General features: G+C 42.0%; 1 protein-coding gene across 2 annotated transcripts in view; it reads left to right on the top strand.

Moving 5' to 3' along the window:
• The first annotated feature begins 7,548 nt into the window (after nucleotides 1-7,548).
• The window catches only part of C8A (complement C8 alpha chain), a 42,981-nt gene continuing 34,586 nt past the window's right edge, over nucleotides 7,549-15,943 (top strand). For both annotated transcript variants that reach the window (XM_073357581.1, XM_073357579.1), the window contains exons 1-3: nucleotides 7,549-7,759; nucleotides 10,559-10,655; nucleotides 11,922-12,066. In XM_073357581.1, the coding sequence (XP_073213682.1) occupies nucleotides 7,647-7,759; nucleotides 10,559-10,655; nucleotides 11,922-12,066 (355 nt within the window). In that variant the 5' untranslated portion in view covers nucleotides 7,549-7,646. The remainder of the gene's footprint in view (nucleotides 7,760-10,558; nucleotides 10,656-11,921; nucleotides 12,067-15,943) is intronic.

Here is a 15,943-nt window from a genome sequence, read left to right as displayed (position 1 = left end):
CCTGTATAGGTCATTATATCAATACCACGTAGCTGGAGTGCAGTGCACGTGGGGTACTCCCAGGAAATGGAAGCCAGGGTAGAGTTTTTACACCAGCTCTAAGGTGCTGGGACATGGCCTAAGATGGGGTATTCAATGGGGGCACGTCAACCCCCTTTAAGGCCCTTTTAAAGTGACTGCTTTAGTCAAGTGATGCCTGGGACATCATTGCTGGAAACATTAGGTTACTGTCATAGTATTAGAGGGTGGGAATAGACTGAAAATTCATAGTCACTCATCATAGCCACAGAAGTAATTGCATGTTGCGTGTGCAGTCACAGACCCCCAAAGGAAGGGGAAAATAGATATTTCCAGAGAATGTTTCCTAAGGTCGTTGCAGGTTTGTGGAAAGGAAAGTGAGCGGAGACTGACAGCTGCAACTGAATAGGTTTCACAAGCTGACAGAGCCGCATGTGTACTGTGTAAATGCACACATTGCCCTAAGAAAAGAGAAGGGCATAGCTGAGGCATTCTAGTGGTATCTGACACCCACATATGGGAAGCAAGAGGAGCTCAGCAAGAGGTGTATTTGAACCCCACTGTGGAGAAGACAAGCACAAGAAGCCCAGTGCAGAGCATGCCTGACCAGAATTTGAGTATCTCAAGTGTCTCATTTTGACATTGCGCAAGTGGGCGAAGCTTATTTTGCGGGTGGAGCTTAGAAGAGTAAAACCACAGGGTTGGTTTTCAGTTTGACCTCTCTCTAACTGATGCCTGCAAACGTATTTCCATCGAGTAGCTTGCCTTATGCTATCCACAGACAAACCTGAGGCATTGCTGGCCTAGAAGAAGGACTTCCTGAAGAAGAGATGGCACTTGCAGTGCTATGGAGCCTGCTGGTCTAAACTTACTATTGCTTGGAAGCTATACCTTAGCGAAATGCTCCATCTAGCTACCTTGCAACAGGGTGCACTACCATATGCAAATTTTGGATGAGTGCAAAATGTTAAGGCCCAAACTCAGGTGCATACAGTTAGGCAAGTTTGCACTGGCTTGGATGTCTCTCCAGCATGCTCCCAAAACAGGAACATGGTAGTTTCTCAGGGTATAAACAAAAGTTTCCAATAAGGAACTCTCCCTGTCTACGTACAAACGAAATCAGAATGAAAGCCCTTTTCTGGGGACCAGTCAGGAAAGCAAAATCTCTTCCTGAGTTTGAGAGAGAAAAGACTAGATAAGCCACTCCTTATTTTCTATCTCCTGTTATCCGTGGTACTTAGGCCCAGTAGGTTAAGAAGCTCCTACTCCATCTGTTCCCCAGACATTTAACAGCTCCATATTTTCGTTCCAAACATCAGCAGGCCTGACACAAAAAAGAAGAGGTTTAATCCTTGGCTCTGCCTAGGTGACCTAGGCCCAGCTAACCAGGCCAAGGAGGGAAATGGTTAGTGTACCTCCTGACACATGTCAATTCCTAATGAGACACCTAAAAGCAACTTGTTTTTCCAGAGATGCTGAGCACCCATAGTTCTGAATGACTTCACTGGGGGCTCAGCATGTTGAAAACCAGGCCATGTTTTTAGGTGCCTAAATATGGATTAAATTGTCTAACTTTAGGCACCAACATGTGGAAATTTTGGCTAAAGTGACCATGTGTGATTCAAGATCATCACATAGGTTTGTTTGGATACAGTGGTGCCTCAATGCCATGATGATGGCTGCACAAAAAACTGCTGATAGGCCAGTCAGACAGAATCTATGAATTCCCCCAAAGTTGTCGGTGGTTACCAAGATTACAGGTCTGGACCAGTGATGGACCCAAATTAAACACCTCACACTGAATTCATCCGATGAAGTGAGCTGTAGCTCAAGAAAGCTTATGCTCAAATAAATTGGTTAGTCTCTAAGGTGCCACTAGTACTCCTTTTCTTTTTGCGAATACAGACTAACACGGCTGCTACTCTGAAACCTCACACTGAAACACTCCAGAACTTTGAAGAAATTTGGAACCTGTGTTGACAGGACTGGCTTTAAAATATAACTCTCATGTAACTATATGTATTGAGCAGCATCAGATTCCAACAGGCTGAAACTGATTCTCAGTGCAGTGTCTTTAGGATGAACAGACTGGTGGCAAGATAGCCCTTTTCATTAAGAGAACGATGTACAGAAATGATTTAACAAACTTGCTGATGCTTTGCGTAGCTGCAGCCTGCAACTATCCTGTGCTGGGCTTCTTCGTTTCTGTCCCAGCACAAAGCATGTCAGAAACCAAAGTCTGCATAAAGAGCATCCAGCAAGTCCTCCATGAAGTATAGTATCTCTACACTCCCTGGAGGACTTGCTGTATATCACTCTCTGCAGAGGGAAGCTCAAAGACTGCGCATCACTTAACCCTCACGTAATGCTACCCAGCTAAAGTGGTGCAGAGCCTTGTGCTGAAGTCACTTTCAGAGATGGATCATTCCTACTAAACCGAGCTTCTAGTTATTTCCGTAGAAAGGTATTCTGTTGCATTTGTTTTCCACTAGAGGGAGTGCTAGGCTCATCTGTCTCTGTCAGGGTTTAGAATCATGGTAACTGTTTAGCTATTTTAAGATGTTTGCAACTTTACTGATCCTAAAAGTAGACAATGTAGATGTTCAATTAAAAAGTATCAAGCTGAAAAGTATTGGTCAGTCCAATCAAAGTTATCACATGATTAATTTCAGAAATTTTAAGAGGAGCTCTATTCAGGCATTGTAGGGAGGGCAATGAAAAAACACAATTAAAAAAAAAAAAAGACTTCTTGAGCTTTGTCTTTTATCTATCCAAGTATCTGTTGTAGGTATTACTAAGGGACTGGTTGTCATAATATGGTCCTGATCCATCAAAGCCCCAAAGCATCTTTAAACTTAAAACATGCAGGAAGTCCCATTGCATGCAAAAGGACAATTCATGTCTTTAAAGTTAAACATGTGCTTGGATGGATCACATACTATGGACATGAACCAAAGCCCATTGAAGTCAATGGAGACCTGTACCCCCACTATTAGACTCCTCACTTGTTGAATCCCATAGAGATCAATTCTTTCTGGACCTCTTCAACATCTACATGCAGCCATTAGATCAGGGGTGGGCAAACTTTTTGAGCCGAGGGCCACATCTAGGTGGGGAAATTGTATGCAGGGCCGGGGCAGGGGGTTGGGGTGCGGGAACAGGTTCAGGGCAAGGGATTGGGCAGAGGAGGGGTGTATGAGGGAGCTCAAGGAAGGGGGTTGGGGTGCAGGGGCCTCAGGGCAGGGAGTTAGGGTGCAGAAGGGGTGTGAGGTGCAGGCAGGGAGTTGTGGGGTGGGGTGCAGGAGGGGTTCAGGCTCCAGCCCTGTGCTGCTTACCTACAGCGGCTCCGGGGTGGCAGCAGCATGCACTGGGGCCAGGACAGGCTCCCTGCCTGCCTTCCCTGGCCCCACACAGCACTGCTCTGGGAAGCGGCCGGCACCACGTCCATGCGCAGACCCTAGAGTGGGGGGCACAGGGCTCCATCCGCTGCCCTTGCCACGCCTCCAGGTACCTCCCCCAAAGCTCCCATTGGCCGCGGTTCCCCGTTCCCAGCAAATGGGAGCTGCAGGGGACGGTGCCTGGAGGCAAGGGCAAACATGAAGCCCTCTGCCCCCCACTCCCCTGGGGCCCCATGGACGTGGTGCTGGCCACTTCTGAGAGTGGTGCGGGGCCTACAGCACCATGGGGGGCAATCCCATGTGCCAGATCCAAAGTCCTGAGGGGCTGGATCCAGCCCACAGACCATAGTTTGCCCACCCCTGCACTAGATAAAATGATCAGGCAACTGGAATCAAGTGCCAGCAAAATGTAGAGGACGGGGTGGTATATTACAGTGAGGCCATTTCCAGCTCGACTTCTCCTTCATCCATACAATCACACCACTGCCACCAAAATGCACAGCCACTGGACAAGATCAGTTCATGGACAAAGAAGAGTTGGCTGAAGCTGAACCTAAGTAAACGGTGATGTGGTGGGCAAGAGGAAGCCTTCTGAAGAGTTAGCAGCCACGGTGCAGTCTGCTTTCATTGAAGGTACACACCACAACTGGTCAATATAGTCTATGCTTTAGTGCTCTTGGATTCCTCACTGCGGCTACGCTCTCATATAGCAGCATCTGTGAACAACACTTTCTACCACCTCCAGTGGACTAGGGGACTGCATCGCATCCTGACGGATAATGACCTGCCCTCAGCTATTCACGTCTTTGTCACCTCTCGGGTGGACTATTGCAATGTAATATACCTGGGCATGAAGCCTTCGGCGCTTAGGAAACTCCAGCTAAAAGAGAATGCTGCAGCGTATCTCCTCAACAACACAGGCTACCACAATGTCAGAAACTGAGAAATGGATGGTCAGGCCTAGTGATTGGTGCATCGGCGGTCAGGCCTAGCGGTCGGGCCTGGGGTTGGAGCCAGGGGTCAGAGCAGGAATCAAGAAGGGGGTTGGAACATGGTTGGAGCAGGAACATGCACAGGGTGGGGCTGGAACAGAAGCAACAAGGGATAGTCTCTCTGAGGTAGCAACGTTGAGCAGACTGGAATGGCTGCTCTCCTTGGGAGCCTATATCCCTGGCCTTGGGGTCACCTAGTTAAACCTTTGCCTGTGGACTGGCTGAGTGCTGGTTGATTGACATGGAGCCCTCAAGCAATCAGGTTTAGGAATGACACAGCAGGCTCAGGCTCAGCAGGACTTGTCAGGCTCAGAAATGACTCATTGCACGCAGGCCCATCAAACCTGTTCTCCACCCTGTACACTGGCTTTCCAGAGAATATTGAATTAAGTTCAAAGTCTTACTCCTTAGCTTCAAGGTTCTCCGTAGCCTTGGCCCAGGATATTAAAAGGCCACCTAAAGCTTTGGGATGAAGACCATGGTTGACAACTCTGTTCCTCTGACACAGTGAAACTCTCAACAATAAGGGTAACGCTCATCTGCTTAGAAGGTAAACCTTTCACAGGGTCCAGTCTGAGACTATGGAATGAACTCCCCCAGGAACTAAGGTCCATCACAAATTCATCACCTTCCACTCTAAGGGCTTGTCTACACTACCCACTGGATCAGCAGGCAGCGATCGATCCAGCGGGGGTCGATTTATCGCATCTAGTATAGACGTGATAAATCAACCACTAAGCGCTCTCCCATCGACTCTAGTACTCCACCAGAACGAGAAGTGCAAGCGGAGTCGACAGGAGAGCGTTAGATCTACTTACCGCGGTGTCTTCACTGCAATAAGTTGACAGCTACGTACATTGACTTCAGCTACGCTATTCACATAGCTGAAGTTGCGGATCTTAGATGGACCCCACACAGTAGTGTAGACAAGCCCTAAGTGCGAGGCACATTTATTTGACATTGCCTTCTCTAACATTAATACATACCAATGTGCATATGTATATAAAAAAAACAACCACCCACACACAACACAACCCGACCAGCAGAAGACACTCCACTGCATACATTTCTCCTCTTGGGGAGAAAATGAGAGCACAAACATGCGACAGATGTTAGGCACATTGCATAATGCAATACTGGAAAGTACTCAGTTACTACAGTGATGAGTGTGGTATAGGAACTAGAAAAGAAGTTGACTTCAGTGGTCTTTAGATCAGTCCTAAATTAGCATCATATTCAGGAATTAAGATTTATAGTATTAAAAATAGTGTACCCCAAAATGTCTATGAAAAAAGTAAGGGTAGTTCTCTCAGAGAATCTGATTCCTTACAGTGGAAGAGATTTGAATACAGTAAAAAATGTAACCCTCAAATACAGAAGTGCTAGTTCTAAATTGCTACACAGAAATTTAATGTTAGTTAGTGTGATATCATCATACCGTAAGCCCAGGCTTTTGTAGGCTTATTGTTTAATACAGCTGTCTTACCATATGTGGCATTCAGGTGATATTTACAAGACTGATGGTTTCTGCATGCAGAAATTAATTCCAGCTGTTGTGGATAAGACACTAGTATTTATGACTGAGCTGGAGACCTGTTGAAGTGAAACAAAATACTATATTGTTATCAGTGAGGAAAAAGAATGATTCCCCCATGCAGCTTGAGCAAAACATTAAGAAAGTAGAGATGCAATTCACACAAGAGCCATCTAAATCTCTTCAACTGGAACAGAGAATAGCAAGGAACACGTGTGATCAAATTTGTTTACACTGAGCTAATCTGCCTCAGATTTTAGGTACACAAGGGCTCTAAATGAAAAGTTATGAGGCTTCTAATTATATGCCAGCAATACAGAGTACCTCAACATCAGGAGAAACTGATTTGGAATAAAAATATTAACATAGTACCTGATCCAGAGCTTCCATTGAAACCAGTGGGAGCTTTTCTATTGACTTCACCAGGTACAGGATCAAGCCCATAGCCTAACCCCGATTTGAGAGTCTTCTTTTATCCCCATTTATCCAGCTTATTGTTTTGTCCCAATCTGAAGCTCTGGGGATACTTTCCTGAAGTTAGACCGTATAAATTGTGCATCTAACGCATTGCCAGCATTTCAAGCAAAGAGGTTCAAAGAATTAGAAACAGCAATCCAACACACAGACAAGTTCAATTCATAATGTTGTAAATGGAATCATAACTGAAAGTGAGATTATATGTAACACCTTGGAAAGCATTTCTTTAATTCCACCTCTAACAGGATGTGCATTGCTTTACCGCTTAAATCTCTCCATATCAATTCGCCCTCTAATAAAAAATAAATAATTGACCAAGCCCAGCAGTTAGAAATTGTTGCACAAACCAGCCCAGCCTTATTTCTAGGAGGCATTCCACAAATAATTTTCATTATATATGGTATGTTTCTGATCTGTTATCATGGAGAAGGCATTTGACTGTGCAAAGCAGCCATTTATATTAAAGGTCGTCAGAACTTTGGGCTGCAGATGGATTTGATAGCTGGGTTCACAGAGCATATAGAATAGAACAGAACTTTAGATTTCAGGTGCATCTTTTTCGTCCCAGATCACTTTAGAAAACAAAGATTTAGATTCCGGTGACGCAGTGACTGCATAGGCAAACCCGACAGCCATTATGAGTCAGGCAATAACTCACCCACATCCTTGGACTCTGGGAACTATTTTATTGAAACAGACAATGGAGAAAAATGAATTGCCATTACCTTTAGTATTCCTTACAGTGCATGGCATTTTCTGTTCCTTGTCACCGAATTCTAGAATATTCAATTTGCCATACTGCCAAACTTCCCCACAGCTAATTATTTTAGTTATCAGAAGCACCAAAAATTACATACAAGTTACAAAATTAAATGAAATAGGAATCCCTCTCCCACAAAATTAGTCAGAGTGCCTGAGGTTGGTCCAATGATCATTTCACTGATAAGTCTTATTTGACTTTAATGTGTAAATAGAAACTTGGTTAAATATATTCCCTTGCCTAATATCTGGGCATTTGTTTAAAAAGAAGGCAATGACCTTCAGAATACATCTTGGGGCCCCGTGATTTGATTTGTGCTTTTGTCAATGATTTACAGTATTCTGCAATGCTCAGAATTGGGAGGTTTTGCTATTCTACCCATCAGCACTGGAACCAAAGGGTCTCCAAGGCAAAGGAAAAACTTGTTTTCAACTATTTTATAGGAAATATTTACATATGTAAAAGAAATGTGGTGGAGCCTGAATGAAGTTTCTCCTCTGATTCTCTGGTTAGCCTATCTAATATCATGTCAGGATACAGTTACAGCACATAGTGAGGTAACAGGATTGCCTTCCCAGAGGTAAGTCTATCTCTATATAATTTAACATACAGCTGTACATTACTGTCTATCTGGCTAGCCCATCAATTCAGTCTCAAATGGAGGCATATGGGCACTGTTATCTGTAAACAGCTACCAGAAAAGAATATTGGCAATCATCCAAATCATAGTCTAGTAATTGGCATTCCTTGTTGTTTGCATAATACTTTATTCTTTTAAGGGAGAATATTCATTCATTTTAAATTTACTGTGCTATATTTGTGTACTTTGGGTTGCTATCTCCTATATATCAAGCTTTATTTATAATTAATATTTTGCTTTCAATTGTAGTGTTTGCAACACTACAGTTATGTCATATTTATGATTTGAATGTTAAACATTATTTGATTTGCTCAACATTGAAATAATGAATTAAATGTCTTTATATTTATTTCCCCATTGTATCTCATTACGATGTCATTGTGGCTTAAAAAAGGAACAAACAAGTGACATTTCTTTAAAGAAAACAGTTTGAAGATAGGAAAAAATATTGGATTTTTCTGCAGCTGTTAATTGCAAACTTGTTTTAAAGGCAAATATGATTTTGAAGGCTCAAAAAAGATATCCGTGATAATTGGAACATGGAGGCAGGGAGGACATAGAAAGGAAATAATGCTTGGTAGAGATACATTTAATTATGAAGGCTTACTCTGGTAATCCCTTTTGAAAGTGAACAAAGCAGAGATTTTTGATGTTTGATGAACTTATCAAACAAGGCAGAATAATGAAAAGGTAAATTTAAAAAGCTAGGTGAAGGTGAGCCAATTAAATACTTTATGAAGTGCTGAAGGGTATAGCCACCAAACCCTTCCGTCAGGACGAATATATGTTTTCTAGGGTGCTCCGTCTTCATGTTTCTGCTGTTTGTCTGCAGATCCAGTGTGTTTTCATCTAGCACACTGATCTGTATCCACAGGCTCCTTTGCTGAGCATTTGTGTGTTTCATTTAGTATTCTCTCTTCTCAAGCTTCTGATGAATCCCTAATGTACCCCATACCTCCTCTAATTATCAGTGTTTCTTTTTGGACCATAGTCTCTTAAGTAAAACAGATTGCTCATTAGTTAATCGCCAAAAATAATCATCATGCTGAGGGTTAGAAATAAACCCACAAAACATGTTTTGAGCTAAGGCAGACACCGCTATTTTGGTACAGTACTCCACAACACAAAACAATGCTTTATCCAAATACAAATTGTAAGATTTGATGGGCAAAAGCTCATAAGTACTGCACTGGGTGATAAGACAAATATTTCCCTGGTGCTATGTATGAGCTTCTTTGAGGATCTGATCCAAAGCCCGTTGAAGTCAATAAGAGTCTTTCAATGGGCTTTGGATCAGGCCTAGAGAGAATTATGTCTGTACACTGAATTTCTGAGCCTTATACAGCACTTTTTTTTTTTTTTTTTTTTTTTTACTCCTTACGTGGCTAAAACTCCCTTTGAGGACAATGAGAGTTTTCTTTGAGTAGGGAGTGAGTGAGTGAGTTTTGAATAAGGCCCTCTATGCCTCAGCCTTAATAGTTGTTGTGTCCTTTCCTTTGGGGGGATTTAGTTTCCCTATATGCTGTAGTGTACAGTGCATTTCAACCATATCATTAAATTAGACTGTAAAATTATAAGGTGGATTCCATATACTCACACGGATATTGTTTGGTTGTGTTATCAGAACACTGGGGCAAATTACTGGTTGGTGCAAATGTGTAGAGCTCTGTTGACTTCAGTGGAGTTTCACTTATTTACACCAGAAGAGAATTTGACCCGTGGTCTTTACAGATTTGAATGGTTATTCTGCTCTCAGTTATACCGATAAAAAGCCAGTGCAATAGACTGATGGCAAAGGGATTTCACAGGCAAAAGGAAGGGTACAATTTAGCCCAATCACATTTAGAATTGTATTGACATGGTTTCATTCCATCTACGCATTTCAGAATCATTTCCAAATTTCCATTAATGTTTTTTTAACTCTGTGTTGACATTGTAATGCCATGTTCATGCACTTGTAATTACATTATCTTGACAATTTGGGGGTGAGATGTGAGAGGAAAAGCGAAAAGTGGAATTCACTCGAAACTTTTATATTTTTGCTATTCCTCCACTTCACTACAGAGTATTTTGCTTTCTTTTTCCTCAATGTAGTAGTTGCACCTCATCCTTTTGCAATACCCTCTCCTACTGGATCTTCTGTGTCTATTGTATTCGTGGCCTCCACCTTTACATTTCCTCTCATATTAATTATATGCTTTCCTTTACAAATTGTCCTCAAAAGAAGCTTCAAGGTCAAAATGCTGTTTGTTATTTTTACTTGGATTCTCAGTGTGAATTCAAATCAGCTTTCTCTTCTGTCTCCAGCATTCTGTTTCTGGTCATATTCTAGAACGTGGGTATAAACCATTATTTATTAGGAGCTTTATGTTTGGTTTTTACAACACCCATTATCACATATACCATACTGGAAAAGGAGGTAATCTATTGGTAGAGCAGGAAACAGGAGATCAAGACATCCAGTTCCTGCTTTTTCTTCTGCCACTGGCAAATTCTATTGGTCAGATTTTTAGCTGGCGCAGCCTGGTGCAGCTCCAATGAGCTCAGTGCAGTTACACTGATTTACACCACCTGTGGTTTGGAGCCAACTCTCCCCAGCAAAAGTTTCTAGTTTCCTCTAAAATCTGTGATTGTATGGAAAATGGATATGATTTTCCTCCTGCTGCTTGGCTCCACAGCTATTATCTCTTCTTAAAACTCCACGCCAAAACTTAGGCCGGTATCATTTACTCTCTTCAGAAGAACCAGCCGAGATGTCAATACTCCAGCTCCTGTGAACTGTCAGCTAAGCCAGTGGTCAGAATGGACTGGTTGCTTTCCTTGCCAAGAGAAAAAAGTAAGTCTCAACCATAATGTATTCACTTATCTTCAGATGTGTCTGATGAGCACGTACACAGATTAATTATATGTATTATGCATATTCATAGTTTCTGAAACATCCAGTAAACTCATCCAAATATGATAAACATTATCTTGTATTAGAAACACGGGGCCTGAGTCTCCTCTCACTTATGCTGGTGTAAATTAGGAGTAATTTAATTGAAGCCAAAAGTGTTAGAAAGGTGCAAAACTGGTGCAAATGAGAGAAGAATCAGGCATGCAATATTTGGCTAATTGTTTTCTTCTTTATTTAGCTGGGTTTTAATTGAATTTCTGTTGACTCAATGCAAATACTCAGATATAAAAACACTTTGGAAAGCATTCTTTGTTCATCAGCTCTGTTTACTCTGATTTTTGTATCATTTCACGTGTTTCTTCATAACTGTTAAGTATTGGTCATAACTTCTATTTTCCACTTATATTATAGGCAGAAAGCAAGAGGTCAAGCATATGGAATGAGAGAGAAAGGAAGAACTATACTCCAGATGGGGTTGCTCTTCCTTTTCTTTTTGTTCAGTTTGATAGGCAGCAGCATCCACCATTAATCTCAGTTGTGATTTTTGTTTGTCTGCATCTGATATTCCTATAGCTCTCACCACATTCCACTCCAAAGCATATGTAACTGGAAAAGCTTAATACCACATCAAAGGCATAGAACAAAGGCACAAGGTCCAGAATTTGGAAAAATTAACTAACTTTGCCAGGTGTTGGGCCTAATGGAACAGGGACAGTTAGTTAAAATGTGTGCAATTAACAGAAAATGAGGACTGGGAAGTTTCTCTGCTCCATCCGAAAGGATTGCAGTATCTGCAGGATGTTGAAATTAATATGTAATCTATTCCACCACTGTTAAAGAGCCGCTTAGTTCAAAATAATAGGTGTTATTCAACTCACACTGGTGTAAATCAGGAGTAACTCCACTGAAGTCAATGGATGTACACCAAATTTACAACAGTGGAAGGAGGGGGAAAAAAAAATCCAGCCCATTGTCTCTCACCTTATTTTCATTCTTGCTAAGCCCTTTAATTTCCATAGTTGGCTGCAGTAATATTTATTTATTCCTAAATAATTAAAACACGTTCTAACAGGTTAATTTGTAAAGGAGATTTGTTTTTACCACTAAATATTTAATCGAAATCTTATAATTTCTGGGTATAAAGTTCTTGTTAATTGGCCAGTTTCTTTGCTTTTTTATTTTATTTTATTATTCAATGTGATTTAGTACAGATACAGAACTTTGCTGCAGCCTGCCAAGTTTAAGGGGAGTAAATGCACTGGTCATTTTTGGGATGAGGCAGCATGCCGAGCAACAGAAACATGTGCAGCAAGCCAACGCTGTGGAAAAGATTTTCAGTGTGAAGAGACAGGTAAGTAAAATGCTATCGGGAATAACAGCAAACGAATTTTGGTCCTGGATGAGATAATCAATGAGAGCAATGGACCAGTACCTCAGCTTCCTCAGTGTAAATTCTCTGGCTAGATTACATTTCCCATGATGCACCACTTTCTCTCCTCATGGTAAGGGAAGGGAATGTGTCCTATGAGTCCCTGGATGTGGTGTATCATGGGAGATGTAGTCTGCCCAGATTTCAGATATTGGCTTAATCACAACCTCTCTCATTTCAGGTATTCGGTTTTTTGATGAAAAATTAAAATTTGTGGAAAACAGATAGCTTTCATGAAAATGTTGTTTTGTCAAAAAACCAAACAAACAATTTTCTATCAAAAAGAGTTTTGACAGAAATTTTTTCTACCAGCACTAGCTACGGTAGAATCAGGAGATCAGGTGGCTGTCCCTGCAAGATTAGGTTGAATCAGTATAGTTTTTACTTACAACACAATAGTGCCAAGTTCTGCTTTCTAGTATATAATACCATTTTAGATGTTAGGAAATATTTGCACCATATCTAGGGACAGATCTTTAGCTGGTGGAAATCAGCATTCCTTTGCAGACATCAATGGAGCGACACCAATTTACTCCAGCGGCAGATATGTCCCTTCATTTTCAGTGGCACAAGTATTCTCAAGTTGTGCCTCCTGCAAACATTCATTTCTGAATATAATTATTGTAACAAATTCCCAAAGCACCTTCTGCAACTTGAAAAGGCAAATCTGTACATTAACCTGACAGAGTTAATTGCACTTAGCCAACTGAAGCAATTTATTCTTGTAGTTCCTATTCAGGAACATGATCTTAGATAATAAACATACTGGAGCATCGCAAAATGAACTTGACAAGATTCCCACACAGTGGATCCATTATTTAGAACTTAGGAGGTGTCCAACCCAGGCTCCACAGTTGTGCTCCACTGCACATTGCCAGGGAAAGTTTTAGGATGGTTTCAAGTTCAAACTCTGCTTTTCTCTAAACAATAAGGCCCAAATCCTGGTCCAAGTAACCCAGATAAGCATTAAGAAGATTTGTAGATGCAGGGAGGGAATAGTCCTTTCTTTCAAGCTATAGTGATATAGCAGAAAGCACTGAAGTAGCCCTTGTGGCTCTTTTGCCCATCGCTGTAGTGAAGAATAGCTAGCAGATCACAGATCCACCAGCTTGCTGGCTCCCTAAATTCCTGCTCAAAGGGGTGCATGGATCCCCATGAATCACAGAGTATATGCCCCCTGCCTAGTCCTCTGGAATCCTGCCCCCTCTCTGCTGCAGGCAGAAGATACCAGTTCTACTCCTGCAATAGCTCATCTCTACCTGGGAGGGAGAGAGAGAGAGGGCAGTGTGACTTCCTAAGACATAAGAATGGCCATACTGGGTCAGACCTAAGGTCCATCTAGCACAGTATCCTGTCTTCTGAAAGTGGCCAATGCCAGGTGTCCCAGAGGGAGTGAATAGTGCAGGTAAGACATTGTAATACATATGAAAAACAATACAGGATATAAATACAGGAATAAAATGGTCAGACACATAGAAGAACATAAATTGTTGCGCAAAAGTCAACATGGTTTCTATAAAGGGAGATCATGTCTTACTAATCTATTAGAGTTCTTTGAGGGGGTCAAACAAACATGTGGACAAGGGGGATCCAGTGGACATAGTGTACTTAGATTTCCAGAAAGCCTTTGACAAGGTCCCTCACCAAAGGCTCTTACGTAAATCAAGTTGTCATAGGTAAGAGGAAAGATCCTTTCATGGACTGAGAACTGGTTAAAAGACAGGGAACAAAGGATAGAAATAAATGGTAAATTTTCAGAATGGAAAGGGGTAACTAGTGGTAGTTCCCCAAGGGTTAGTCCTAGGACCAATCCTATTCAACTTATTCATAAATGATCTGGAGATGGGGTAAACAGTGAGGTGGCAAAGTTTGCAGATGATACTAAATTGCTCAAGATAGTTAAGACCAAAGCAGACTGTGAAGAACTTCGAAAAGATCTCACAAAACTAAGTGATTGGGCAACAAAATGGCAAATGAAATTTAATGTGGATAAATGTAAAGTAATGCACACTGGAAAAAATAACTCCAACTATACATACAATATGACTGGGGCTAATTTAGCTATGACGAATCAGGAGAAAGATCTTGGAGTCATCGTGGATAGTTCTCTGAAGATGTCCACCCAGTGTGCAGCGGCAGTCAAAAATGCTAACGGGATGTTAGGAACCATTAAAAAAGGGATAGAGAATAAGAAGGAGAAGATCTTATTCCCCTTATAGAAATCCATGAATACTGTGTTCAGATGTGGTCCCCTCATCTCAAAAAAGACATACTGGCATTAGAAAAGCTTCAGAAAAGGGCAACAAAAATGATTAGGGGACTGGAACACATGATTTATGAGGAGAGGTCGAGGGAACTAGGATTGTTTAGTCTGCAGAAGAGAAGAATGAGAATGAGAAGAATTTGATAACTGCTTTCAACTACCTGAAAGGGGGCTCCAAAGAGGATGGATCTAGGCTGTTATTAGTGGTAGCAGATGACAGAACAAGGAGTAATGGTCTCAAGTTGCAGTGGGAGAGGTTTAGGTTGGATATTAGGAAACACTATTTCACTAGGAGGGTGGTGAAGCACTGGAATGGGTTACTTAGGGAGGTGGTGGAATCTCCTTCATTTGAAGTTTTTAAGGTCAGGCTTGACAAAGCCCTGGCTGGGATGATTTAGTTGGGGATTGGTCCTGCTTTGAGCAGGGGGTTGGACTAGATGACCTCCTGAGGTCCCTTCCAACCCTGATATTCTATGATGATATGATAGAGGTATATAAAATCATGAGTGGTGTGGAGAAATTGAATAAGGAAAAGTTATTTACTCGTTCCCATAATATAAGAACTAGAGGCCACCAAATGAAATTAATGGGTAGCAGGTTTAAAACAAATAAAAGGAAGCTCTTCTTCACTCAGCGCACGGTCAACCTGTGGAACTCCTTGCCTGAGGAGGTTGTGAAGGCTAGGACTAAAACAGGGTTTAAAAGAGAACTGGATAAATTCATGGAGGTTAAGTCCATTAATGGCTATTAGCCAGGATGGGTAAGGAATGGTGTCCCTAGCCTCTGTTTGTCAGAGGGCGGAGATGGATGGCAGGAGAGAGAGATCACTAGATCACCATCTGTTAGGTTCACTCCCTCTGGGGCACCTGGCATTGGCCACTGTCGGTAGACAGGATACTGGGCTGGATGGACCTTTGGTCTGACCCAGTATAGCCGTTCTTATGTACAGTGGTCACCTTTAATAGTTCCACCATTTGCCAGCCCTGACCACACAGAGGTTTCTGAGATACCAAGCTTTCCCCTGTACATGAATAGGGGTATTGTAAATGCCAGTGTGGGGGGTAACTTAACAAAGGGTGACTTTTTACTGGTGACCACTGTACAGTTTTCTGTGAACAAGACATCAAGTGCACCTTGCCTACTGGCCTCTTGAACCAGAGTAGGTAATTCACCATGAAGGGAAGCAGGTTGCCTATGGCAGCTTAACATCCAGCTGCGGGGAGAAGCTGAGTTACTGGATCCCTGGATGCTCAAGCCATACTGCTACCACAGCCAGGGCTGCCCACACTCAGATGTCTCTCTATGGGCCACCAGTGAAAGAAGATTGTGGTTGTTCTGCACCACCTGTGCCCATGAAGGAGCTTTAGCTGCTAGGGTCTCTGAAGACTCTACGATGACAGAAGCCAGTGTAGACCCTGGAGTGTAATACACTCCTTTTACTGAAATAAATGGAACTTTTGCCTGAATAAGGAGATGCAGGCTCAACCCTTCTTTATGGACTTGTGTCAGTGAACACTTAAACCAAAATTACCTACT

The sequence above is a fragment of the Lepidochelys kempii genome, chromosome 8, assembly GCF_965140265.1.
Source record: "Lepidochelys kempii isolate rLepKem1 chromosome 8, rLepKem1.hap2, whole genome shotgun sequence".
Lineage (NCBI taxonomy): Eukaryota > Metazoa > Chordata > Testudines > Cheloniidae > Lepidochelys > Lepidochelys kempii.
The sequence above is the reverse complement of the archived record's forward strand: the minus strand, read 5'-3'. Positions and strand labels throughout refer to the sequence as shown.